Source organism: Glycine max, chromosome 20, assembly GCF_000004515.6.
Source record: "Glycine max cultivar Williams 82 chromosome 20, Glycine_max_v4.0, whole genome shotgun sequence".
In the NCBI taxonomy this organism is placed as follows: domain Eukaryota; kingdom Viridiplantae; phylum Streptophyta; class Magnoliopsida; order Fabales; family Fabaceae; genus Glycine; species Glycine max.
In genome coordinates, this window is record NC_038256.2 from 12,233,983 (window position 1) to 12,246,613 (window position 12,631).

A 12,631-nucleotide genomic window follows, 5' to 3' on the forward strand; every position below is an offset into this window, starting at 1 on the left:
TCCAAAATCTCATTTATGGTTATGGGGGATTTCATCAACATACTCTCCTTCCCCGGTAAACGCATTGTTTTTTTTTCACTCAAAAAAGCATATGTTGCTCTAATCAGTTGGAATATTTGTCTCTTTACTAAAGCATGTTTGCATTTTTTGTGAAGAAAACACCGAGACTTTTTCAAGTCTCACAAGTTATCCAGAACTACGTAGGTCTGAGTTCCTCATTGGAGGATACGTAGGAGCAAGAGCCTCGCTTTTGTCGACCACACCGCTTTTTGTTACCATGACTCAAAAGCTGGTAGCTTGCGGAGACACCTTACGGTTATCCGCGTCTCGTCATTCAGTGACCCCAAGTGTGATTGATGAGCAGAGGCCAATATGGTCATTTGCACCCTTTCCGGAGATGTCAGCATCTTCCGGTGGAGACTTTTTCGAGTCTCACAAGTTATCTAGAACTACGTAGGTCTGAGTTCCTCATTGGAGGATACGTAGGAGCAAGAGCCTTGCTTTTGTCGGCCACCCCACAAGATCTGTCATACTGACCCTGAGGTCATGTGACATGCGGAGACAAAATTTGGTCATTCCGCACCCCTTTGCCATTCAGACACAGTCGTGTCCGATGGTACGTAGAGACAAAATTTGGTCATTCTGCACCCTTTGTCATCCAGAGGCGGCGGGCCCGATGACATGCGGAGACAAAATTTGGTAATTCCACACCCCTTTGCCATTCAGACACAGTCGTGTCCGATGGCACGCAGAGACAAAATTTGGTCATTCTGCACCCTTTGTCATCTAGAGGCGGCGGGCCCGATGACATGCGGAGACAAAATTTGGTCATTCCGCACCCCTTTGCCATTCAGACACAGTCGTGTCCGATGGCACGCAGAGACAAAATTTGGTCATTCTGCACCCTTTGTCATCCAGAGGCGGCAGGCCCGATGACATGCGGAGACAAAATTTGGTCATTCCGTACCCCTTTGCCATTCAGACACAGTCGTGTCCGATGGCACGCAGAGACAAAATTTGGTCATTCTGCACCCTTTGTCATCCAGAGGCGGCGGGCCCGATGACATGCAGAGACAAAATTTGGTCATTCCGCACCCCTTTGCCATTCAGACACAGTCGTGTCCGATGGCACGCAGAGACAAAATTTGGTCATTCTGCACCATTTGTCATCCAGAGGCGGCGGGCCCGATGACACGCGGAGACAAAATTTGGTCATTCCGCACCCCTTTGCCATTCAGACACAGTCGTGTCCGATGGCACGCAGAGACAAAATTTGGTCATTCTGCACCCTTTGTCATCCAGAGGCGGCGGGCCCGATGACACGCGGAGACAAAATTTGGTCATTCCGCACCCCTTTGCCATTCAGACATAGTCGTGTCCGATGGCACGCAGAGACAAAATTTGGTCATTCTGCACCCTTTGTCATCCAGAGGCGACGGGCCCGATGACATGCGGAGACAAAATTTGGTCATTCCGCACCCCTTTGCCATTCAGACACATTCGTGTCCGATGGCACGCAGAGACAAAATTTGGTCATTCTGCACCCTTTGTCATCTAGAGGCGGCGGGCCCGATGACATGCAGAGACAAAATTTGGTCATTCCGCACCCCTTTGCCATTCAGAAACAGTCGTGTCCGATGGCACGCAGAGACAATATTTGGTCATTCTGCACCATTTGTCATCCAGAGGCGGCGGGCCCGATGACATGCGGAGACAAAATTTGGTCATTCCGCACCCCTTTGCCATTCAGACACAGTCGTGTCCGATGGCGCGCAGAGACAAGATTTGGTCATTCTGCACCCTTTTGTCATCCAGAGGCGGCGGGCCCGATGACACGCGGAGATTTGCATTATCTTCCGCACTCACAAGATCTGTCATGCTGACTTTTGAGTCACGCTGACGGGCGGAAATACCCGAGTGGTTATCCGTATAAACATTCTTTTGCTATCTGTAAGACAGAACGCTTGATAGCATGCAGAGACTGACATCGTCTCCTGCACCTTTTGTTCCCTCGGGAACAACAAGTCATTTGCATGTGAAAATTTTATGGTCACCCGCGACTCTCGTCAAATCGAGAGGAATGAAATTAGTGTCTTATCTTTACTTTCCTTTTATCTCCAATAAAAGACAAGTAAAGAGGGGCAACTGTCATACCCTAATTTCGTCCGGGGAACTTTGCTTGATGACATACGACTTTTCTTTGGTCCCTGTGAGGTGCTTGGCACCCATCATTAGGCAATTTGTGAAATTCCAGGACATGCTGGAAAACCAAAAAAAATATTGATGCACAATCCGTAAGTTTCCGTGACACACCGGAAATCAAATGGAAGCATCGTTGCATAATTAAGTGAGGTTACGTAACATTCCGTAAGTCAAAAAGGGGATATTATGTAATCTGCAAGGTTCCGTAACATTACGAAAAGAAAACAAGTATCGTTACGAAATTCGTAAGTTTTCGTAACTTTACGAAAAAAGAATCACAAAAAAAAGTAGAGGGGGGTGTAATTAGTAAAAATGGGGGTGCAAATAGCACCCAGGCCCACTTGGGCCCTCCAGAAGATTCCTCCAGAAGGCTGTTGCTTCTGGAGGAAGCAACCTGGCTCACCTGGGCGAGCTGGACGGCAAGCACCTCCCCTATTTTGCTATAAATAGGGGAGGGAGTGAAGAAGAAAAGGGTTCAGCCCCTTAGGCACTTCTCTCTCTTTCGAATTTGCTTGGAAAAATTGTTTCCGTGAAGAAAATCTAAGCCGAGGCGCTTCCGAAACGTTTCCGTAATGTTTTCCGTGAGGAATTTCGCAAAGGTTTCGACCGTTCTTCGACGTTCTTCATCGTTCTTCGATCTTCAACGGGTAAGTACCTCGATCCAAGCTTTTCGATTCATTCTATGTACCCATGGTGGTCCACATTGTGTTTCGTGTATTTTTATTCTCGTTTCATTTACTTTTTATATCCCCTTTTGACGTGCTTAAGCCATTTTACTTAAGTCATTTCTCGCTTAACTTAAAAATAAAATAAATTTCCACCGATCGTTTGAATTGTATTAACCGTTAACTTCGGTTAAAATGAATTCCGACCGTTCGGTCGTGCCGTAACCACGTTGGAAATCAAAAAAAGAGATAAAAAAATAATATAATAATAAAAAAATACCTTTTAGTAAAATAAAGCGGGAAATCAATCGGACGTTTTCTCTTTGGGATTTCTCATTCTTAATCGAATTGACTAATAACTAAAGTGAAACTAAGGCTAAAATCAACTCGCCTAGTCAAGCTCGTCCACAAAAATAGGTTTTTGAAAGTTTGTCATTTCAATTTCTTACTAAGAAAAATGGATCATTTTCAAGGTCCAACGCCTTGAAATGATCACCTTTTAAGTAAAAAAGAATCACTTGACAAAGCTAGAACTACGTAGGTCTGAGTTCCTCATTGGAGGATACGTAGGAGCAAAAGCCCCGCTTTTGTCGACCACCCCAAGAGATCGTTAATGGTCCAATGCCTTAACATTTCTCTCCTTTCAAAAACAAGAGATCGTTAATGGTCCAACGCCTTAACGTTTCTCATCTTTCAAAATCAAAAGACCGTTTAATGGTCCAACGCCTTAAATGACCTTTTGTTCAATAAAAACATACTTTGCAAAAAAGACAAAAACAACTTAACCAAACACTTTGTTCCGAAAGAACTACGTAGGTCTGATTTCCTCATCGCAAATTGAGGAATACATAGGAGCAAAGGGAAACACCCTTGTCGACCACAAAAAGAGAAAAATATAAAAAGGGTATAAAGGATGTAGAGACATAAAAAGGGAACATAAAAAATCAAAGTCATGTTTGCACATTCGATTAAAGGCTGTCGTCCCTTGGGACGGACGTGTGGGGTGCTAATACCTTCCCCGTGCGTAAATACAACTCCCGAACCTTTCACTTAAAAGTTCGTAGATCGCGTCTTTTCCGGTTTTTCCGACGTTTTCCTCAAATAAACGTTGGTGGCGACTCCGCGCGTATTCCTTTCGTGGAACACGCATCCCACGAGTCACGCGTCGCCCTCCCGCCGAAGGGTAGGTTGCGACACCTGAGAATTGGCTTCTTCTTTCAACATATTCATATCAGTGTCCCTCTTCTAAGACCAACGGTTGCCCCAAGAATTGGTTGATGGCATCTGTGTCATATGGGATCCATTGGCCCCACACCCAGGAGTGCTTGTCCATGACTCCTTCTTCAGTGGGCCTGGCATTTGCGTAAAACTCCATGACTACTTCCAGATCATATTTTGCCATGGGCTCTGTCAACTGTGTATGACGCCTCCTAGCAACTTCGGCTCGAAATTTCGCATTCTCTCCCTCTGCTAGTTGGACCCGTCTTTCTTTAAGGAAAGACCAATCCTTAATCACCTCAAAGCGGTGCTGATGCTCCTCGCTTTGGAAGCGGTGCCCATCAAACTCAATTTTCGCTTGCGGGGCTACACTAGATTCTTTCCCTGCAGTGGCCTTCCTAGCTCTCTTAGCGAAAAGCTTCTTCGGAGCCATCTGCGACAAAAAGAAAAAAAAAAGGCAAAAGATACTAGTATCTTAGCAAAATTTTATTTTTCAAAGAATAGCAAGTCATTGAAATTTTTCTCTTTTCTCCTCTTTTTTCTTTACATTTTTTTATTACTATCTATTTTTTAATTTTTTACACACACACACACACACATATATGTGTGTATATATACATATATATATATATATATATATATATATATATATATATTTGTACATTTATTTTTAGCAATCAAGAAGCTAATTGGTGCACAATATCACTTTAGAATAGCCTTAACATGAGAACAACATTAAACACAAATTTAGTCTGCATATTTGCTCCAAATTTAACAAGAAATAATGGTGATTTAAACTTAACAAGTTACTTGCCCATCAACAACTCAAATGATTTTCTCAATTCAATCCACGGTCTTATGTAAATTATCAATTTCTGTTGATATCATACCTAGCCAAGTGACTAAACATGTTCACATTACAAAACTTAAAAGAGAGCATAGCTTAACCCTTGTGGCATTTCATCAAACACTTGGCGTGCACATGGTGAAGCATGAAAAAATGAGGGATAAAGAGCTCATATGATATGCAAATTCATAAAAGAAGCAAGGATAGGCCTAGAGCCATCCAGTACAGCCACCAACCTAAGCATTTGATCATGGGTTCATTCACAACTCATCTCACAACCATTGCAAAGCAAGCAACAACCATAGCACCAAACATCATAAGAAAAAAAAAAGTAAAATTAGATGGATGTGGTACTTACTTGAATGGGATGAGCGAAAATGCAAAAAATTAAGACAAATATGCACAAAGAAAGCTTGATGCCGCTACCAATGGTGGAGCCTCGTGGGTGAGTGATGAAGCTTTTGATTTTTGGGGAAAATGGGGTGAAATATGATTTCACCCCTCCTCTTTTTATTTTTTCACAAATTTTTTTGCAAATTTTTTTGTTATTATTATTATTATTATATATAATTCCCTTCTAAGCCTTATAATTATGTATAAACTCTAGGTGAATTCGTGAGATAATTCATGATAAAGAACAATCCTAACTCGCAACAAAAAGCATAAAACATAAAATTAAAGAGCAAAGTTTAGAGATACTAGGTTGCCTCCTAGGAGTGCTTCTTTAGCGTCTTTAGCCGAATGCGTGGTTGTAGTTGAGGCTTCGCCATCTCATCCTTCCTAACTCTTTTCCTTGATTATGAGCAAATCTGATCATGGACCTAGCACCTATTGGCACCTACTCTAATGCCTTGACAAATAAAATGTTAACATGCAAATGTTAAAAATGCTACGAGATGCTCGTATCACCTTTCCATTTGCCCCTAGGCTTACCCAAGTTGGTGTGGCATTAACCATCTCCCAAAATGACCCTTCATTCATTTTCCCTGTTGCAAAATACTTTGATGATAAGATGTAGACACATGCATGTTTATTTGAACGTTAAACGTAACAATTAGACACGTGTTGTGATTTCTCTTTTTTGTGTTCAGTTTTACTCAACGCTTACGGTACCCATACTGAACATGCCGAACGAGCAACATGTGATTGGGCAGATTCAGCGATTGGCTTCGGAGTACTGGTTGTGTGAGTGAGCAAAAAATGAGAGTGTACATTCATGCCCAACGACAATAAAAGAGTGCAAAGGACACAACACTAGAGGGAGAGATGCAAATCATTAATCCATATTTATTAACATTGTGATTATTGTTTACAAAAATGTTTAAGACGTGGAGATCCTAATGAGTCCTTGAGGAGTTCCAAACATTGAGCCTTTGAATTGCCCCAAGTATTACGTGTAATATCGCTTGACAATGTCGGAATTCATAGGCAAAGGCAGCTCTTCATCATCCATGTTCATGAGCAACAACGCTCCTCCTGAGAAAGCCTTCTTCACCATAAATGGTCCTTCATAGTTTGGGGCCCATTTCCCTCAGTGATCCTTCTAAACTTGTGATACTTTCTTTAGAACAAGGTCCCCCTTGCTGAACTTACGCGGACACACTCTTTTGTCAAAAGCCTTTTTCCCTTTGCTCTGATATAGTTGCACGTGGCTCATGGCATCCAATCTATTACCCTCGATAAGATTCAATTGGTCAAAATGTGCTTGGGCCCATTATACTTCATCCAATCCCGACTTTGCTAGGATTCTTAAAGAAGGAATCTCCACCTCAAATAGGAGCGCAACTTCCATCCCGTACACCAAAGAGAATGGGGTCGCCCCAACAGATGTGCGTACAGAAGTCTGATAACCATGTAATGTGAAGGATAGCATCTAGTGCCAATCCTTGTATGATACGATCATCTTCTGAACGATCTTCTTGATGTTCTTATTGGCAGCCTCAACTGCCCCATTCATCTTGGGTCGATAAGGCGTGGAATTATGGTGCTGGATTTTGAAATCCTCACACATTTCCTTTATCATTTTGTTGCTTAAATTGGTGGCATTATCGGTGATGATCCTTCTAGGCAACCCATATCTGCACATTCTTTCCTTCTTAATGAACCTAATCACCATATTCCTAGTCATGCTAGCATGAGGTTGCTTCCATCCATTTGGTAAAGTAATCAATGGCAATTAAGATGAAGTGATACCCATTTGAAGCCTTGGGTTCGATGGCCCCAATCACGTCTATGCCCCACATTGAGAACAGCCACGATGCTACCAACACCTTCAATGGTACAAGTGGAGCATTAACATTATCAATGAAGGTCTGGCATTTATGGTATTTCCTTACGTGAACACAACAATCATTCTCCATAGTGAGCCAGTAATATCCCACCCTTAGAATCTTTCGGGCCATGGCGTGTCCATTGGCATGGGTACCCTCATGTACCTCCACTAGTATCTCTTCGGCCTCTTTTGCATTCACACATTGAAGCAGCACCATGTCAAGGTTTCTTTTATACAAGACATTCCCACTCAAGAGGAAACTGGCTGCCAACCTCCGTAATGCCCTTTTGTCATTGTCAGAGGCCTCAGGTGGGTATTCTTTGTCCTTAATGTATTGTTTGATATCAAAGTACCAAGGTTGACCATCCTCCTCTTCTTCTATCAAACAATAGTGTGCAGGCCCAACACAACATCTGATGTCGATGCTTGGAAAATCTCCGTGAGGGCTCACCTTGAACTTGGACGACAGGGTGGCAAGGGCATCGACCATTTGGTTTTCCTCTCTAGGAATGTGATGAAATGATATGTCATCGAAGAGTTCCATCAATTCCCTAATGTAATCCTGGTAAGGCACCAACTTGTGGTCTCTGGTCTCCCATTCACCTTTCAACTGATGAATCACTAATGCCGAGTCTCCATATACTTTGAGCAACTTGACCCTAAAGTCGATCGCCGCTCGGATCCCTAAGGTGCATGCCTCATATTCCGCCATATTGTTTGTACAGTCGAAACACAACCTAGCTGTGAAAGGCAAACATTGTTTGTCCGATGAAACCAACACTGCCTCACTTCCATGACCTAGTGCATTAGACACACCATTAAACCACACAACCCATTTATCCCTGCCTTCATCTTCAGCCTCCTCCTCAAATAAGGCCATAATATCCTTGTCAGGGAATTCTGGGTGCATAGGCTGATAATCATTTATGGGTGGTTGAGCTAGATAATCTGCCAAGGTGCTTCCTTTATCGCCTTCTGAGTGACGTAGACGATATCGAATTCTGACAACAGAACATGCCACCAAGCTATTCTCCCAGTAAGAGCAGGCTTTTCGAAAATGTACTTTATGAGATCCATTTTGGACACCAACCAAGTAGTGTAACTCAACATATACTGCCTTAAACAGTGAGCTGTCCATGCCAAGGCACAACATGTCCTTTCTAGCAATGAGTAGTTCATCTCGAATACTGTGAATTTCTTGCTCAAGTAATAGATGGCCCGTTCCCTTATTCTAGATTCGTTGTGTTGTCCCAACACACATCCCATCGACTCATCTAATATTGTCATGTATCGAATAAGAGGTCTCCCAAACACTGGTGGCACGAGCACATGAGGATTCATCAAACACCTTTTAATTCTCTCAAATGCCACATGACAATCATCATCCTATCTAACAGACTGATTCTTATGCAACAATCTGAAAAAAGGCTCGCAAGTGGCAGTCAACTGCGATATGAACCTTGCGATGTAGTTCAACCTCCCCAAGAAACCCCAGACTTGCTTCTCAGTATGTGGCTCGGGCATCTTGAGGATCGCTTTTACCTTGTTCGGATCCACCTTTATTCCTTTCTGGCTAACAAAGCCAAGCAATTTTTCGGATTTTACCTTGAACGTACACTTTGCAGGATTCAGCCTTAACCTGTATTTATGCAGTTACCCAAACAACTTCCGCAAATTGACTAGGTGTTCCTCCTCCGTCCTTGATTTGGCGATCATGTCATCCATGTAGACCTCGATCTCTTTATTCATCATGTCGTGGAATAATGCCACCATGGCCAACTGGTATGTTGCCCTAGTGTTCTTCAGCCCAAATGACATCACCTTGTAGCAGAAGGTTCCCCATAGAGTGATGAAGGTTGTCTTTTCCATATCCTCCAATGTCATATTTATCTGATTATAACCTGAAAACCCATCCATGAAAGAGAATAGGGCAAAACTGGTCGTGTTATCCACGAGAACGTCGATGTACGGTAAAGGAAAGTTATCCTTTGGACTGACTCGGTTTAGATCCCGATAGTCCACACATATTTTCACCTTCCTATTCTTTTCTAGGACTGGCATGATATTGGCGACCCATTATGGGTACCGAGCAACGGCCAAGAATCCTGCATTAAATTGCTTCTTCACTTCCTCCTTTATCTTTAGGGACATCTCAAGTTTCATTCTTTTTAATTTTTGCTTTACCGGGGAGCACTTGAGATTCAGAGGTAGCTTGTGTTGCACAATTTCCGAGCTCAAACCAGGCATATCTTGGTAAGACCAAGCGAAGATGTCTTGGTAGTCTCGCAACAGAGTCACTAACTCATCTCAGAAGTTCGTGGACACGCAAGTTTTAATCTTGACCTCCTTTTTTCTCTCCGTTAGTGCCCAGACTCACAACCTTTGTTTCCTCTTTATGCAGCTTCACCTCTCTTTCTTCTTGTTCCACCATTCTCCTAAAAATATGCAAAAAATGAAATGGACGAAAGTGCAAGAGGGAAGATATCAATAAAAGGTTGTATATTTATAGTTGCTGGAACATTAAAGAAAAAGGTATGCCCAACAAGAGAAGTGGACCTTAAAGCCTAGGCCCAACAATAGGATTTAAACTACTTGATTACATTGGATTTGACATAGAAATCTTGAGTCGCTACTTGATTTGCCAATTTTTCAATTCAAAGCCCGACGAACACGACTGTACCCAATTTGGCTGATCTTGAATGGTTTCTTCGTCCAGCATAGCAACTTGATCCTCATGCATCCACCCCACACTGACAAAGCTCTCGTTGATGTGACAGATAGGGATCCTTCCCACCTGTGGTCCCTGTCCTTGTAAACGGGCCAAGCTTCTTTCTTTCCTTTCTAAAGAAATCTTCCTCTTGTCAGCATTCGTGGGCTCGTAACCCAGACCAAACCTCCCACGGTTTTCGGAGAACTTCACCAGGCTTGTCGTGCCATCACTGTTCCGGCCCAATCCCATTTCATGCTTATAACCATCTCTTAACATAACTTGGGCCACCATCAAAGAGGCACCAAATAAACGTGGTTGTACTAGAGGAGACTCCACATAAGCACTATTCACAATTTCTAATGCTTGAAAAGATGTTTCTAGTGACTCTTCCATAGCTTCCACATAGGGCGTAGAAGCCAGACAACTCACTAGTATATCCTCTTCGCCCGACACTATCACCAGTTGACCCTTCACCACAAACTTCAATTTTTGGTGCAATGTTGATGGGACCACCCCAACAGAATGGATCCAAGGCCGACCTAACAAGCAACTATAGGCGGGGTTTATGTCCATCACTTGGAAAGTCATCTGGCACGTGTGTTGCCCAATTTGAATCGGGAGATCGATCTCTCCTCTCACATCACATCGACTACCAACAAAAGCCCTTACCACCATGGAGCTTGGCCTCATATACAACGCATCAAATGACAGTTTATCCAATTTCATTTTGGGCATGACATTGAGAGAAGATCCGTTGTCAATGAGTACCTTGGCCACTATGTGGTCCATGCACTTGATGAACACGTGCAAAGCATTGTTGTGTCCCCTGCCCTCAACTAGCATCTCCTCGTCAGCAAAAGTCAAGTAATTGTTTGCGGTGATGTTGTTGACTATTCCCCCGAAACCCTTCATCGATATGTCTTGTGCTACATGGGCCTTGTTCAAGATTTTTACCAACAGCACCCAGTGAGGCTTGAAATTCATAAGCAACCCTAATAAAGAGATCCTAGCTAGAGTTTTGTTCAATTGCTCAATTACTTTGAATTCACCCTGTTGAATGATTCTCAAAAATTCAGTTGCCTCCTCAACTGATATCTCTCTCTTGCTAAGGTCGTCCCCTTCCTCTGCAAGCTTTCCGATCGGGGCCTCGTCATTCGCGGTCAGAACCGTCTTCTCTCTCTCTCTCTCGCCCATATCTGTGTTTGCCTTCCCCTTGTCTCTTGACCTTGCCAGTACTTCGAGAGGAGCAAAAATACATCCACTACGAGTCATGCCGCTCGTACCAGAAATATTTGTGATCATAGCAGCCTACATGCCATTCCCAACACGTATGATGGACGTGTCCTGCCTTCCGTTGGGGTCCTATACGCCATACTTCCACGATACTGCCTTATCATTCTTATAAGGGAAGGGTGTTGGCGTCTTTGCTACAGAGGGCTAGAAACCTCGAGGTATCTGAGTGGTAATATCCCTAGTGAAATGGATCACCAAAGGCTTTGGCTTACTTGGGTTTCTGTCACTCGATTGCATGAATACCTTTCCTTCCTCCTTTTTTGCACTGTAGATTTCAATTTGACCCCTACTTATCAGTCCCTGCAGCAACTCCTTAGCTATTGGGCACCTTTCCACCTCGTGCAATGCATATGGATGCATCAAGCACAGATCTCCCTTATTACCATTACATTTAATCACACCGGCCTCACATAACGCCTCTAATACGAATCGCTTTGAAGTTGATACATCCCCTATCTATTTCAACTCTTGAGACTTCCATTGTTCCACTGCATTCACCATCGAGCTTCCATGATTGGCAAGTGGATTAGTCCTTACATTTGGACTATCCTCTTGAAATGTAAGCCTTCCAGCATCAATCAAACTTTATACCTTGTGCTTCAAAGCCACACATTTCTTGACGGAGTGCCCCGGGACGCCACCATGATAGGTGCATGTGGCATTAGGATTGTACCATCCGGGAAATGAAGGTTGATAGACCTTTCCCGGGCTTACCATGGCCATTTGGTTGCTAAGCAAAGAAGGTAGCAGGTCGACGTATGACATTGGGATTGGGGTGAACTTCGCAGGTTTTCTCTCTGGGAAGTTCCTCCTTGGGTTGGTGTTTGTATTGGGGTTGGGATTTACACTTGGTCTAGGTTGTGCAGGGAATGGATTTTGTGGGTGATGTTGGGGAGGTCTTTGTGGTTGATTGGGCATTCTCGGTCGGAGGGGCGTTGGGCAAGGGGGAGATCCGATATTAGTCGAGTAATTATATTGGTGCGGGGGGTACTGGTACATAGGGTTGTGAAGGGTTTGTTGGGAACTCAACCATGTGGGTGTTGTGGTCACGGCATGGGCATCTCCCTCCTTTTTCTTTGCTCCACCTGCCCCAGGCCTCCTATTTTCGGAACTTGTCGAAGCAGCATAATCGAATTTGCCCATTCTTAGGCCTACTTCGATCCTTTTGCCCACAAATACCAGATCCGCAAAACTCAAGGGCATGTATCCCACCATCTTCTCGTAGTAAAACACAAGTAAAGTTTCTACTATCATTGTGATCATTTCCCTCTCCATCATTGGGGGTGCTACCTGGGCCACCAGATACCTCCATCCCTGGGCATATTCTTTGAAGGATTCATGCTCCCTTTTGCACATGTTTTGTAACTGCATTCAATTCGGGACCATGTCATAATTATACTGGTATTGCCTGATGAAGGCAGCCA

At 43.5% G+C, this 12,631-nt stretch overlaps 2 protein-coding genes across 2 annotated transcripts; both read right to left on the bottom strand.

Annotated features, from left to right (window-relative positions):
- Positions 1-7,061: 7,061 nt before the first annotated feature.
- LOC102670357 (uncharacterized) lies at positions 7,062-8,357 on the bottom strand. Its single transcript, XM_006606686.1, has one exon. The coding sequence runs from the start codon at positions 8,355-8,357 to the stop codon at positions 7,062-7,064; it is 1,296 nt and encodes a 431-aa protein (XP_006606749.1).
- A 1,476-nt stretch (positions 8,358-9,833) lies between these two features.
- Positions 9,834-11,186, bottom strand: LOC100787060 (uncharacterized). The gene has a single exon (XM_006606685.1). The coding sequence runs from the start codon at positions 11,184-11,186 to the stop codon at positions 9,834-9,836; it is 1,353 nt and encodes a 450-aa protein (XP_006606748.1).
- Between the last annotated feature and the right edge of the window lie 1,445 nt (positions 11,187-12,631).

Bases quoted from the DNA above. Each gene is read 5' to 3' on its own strand.
- LOC100787060 (XM_006606685.1), bottom strand. From the start codon at position 11,186: ATGACTCGTAGTGGATGTATTTTTGCTCCTCTCGAAGTACTGGCAAGG.
- LOC102670357 (XM_006606686.1), bottom strand. From the start codon at position 8,357: ATGTTGTGCCTTGGCATGGACAGCTCACTGTTTAAGGCAGTATATGTT.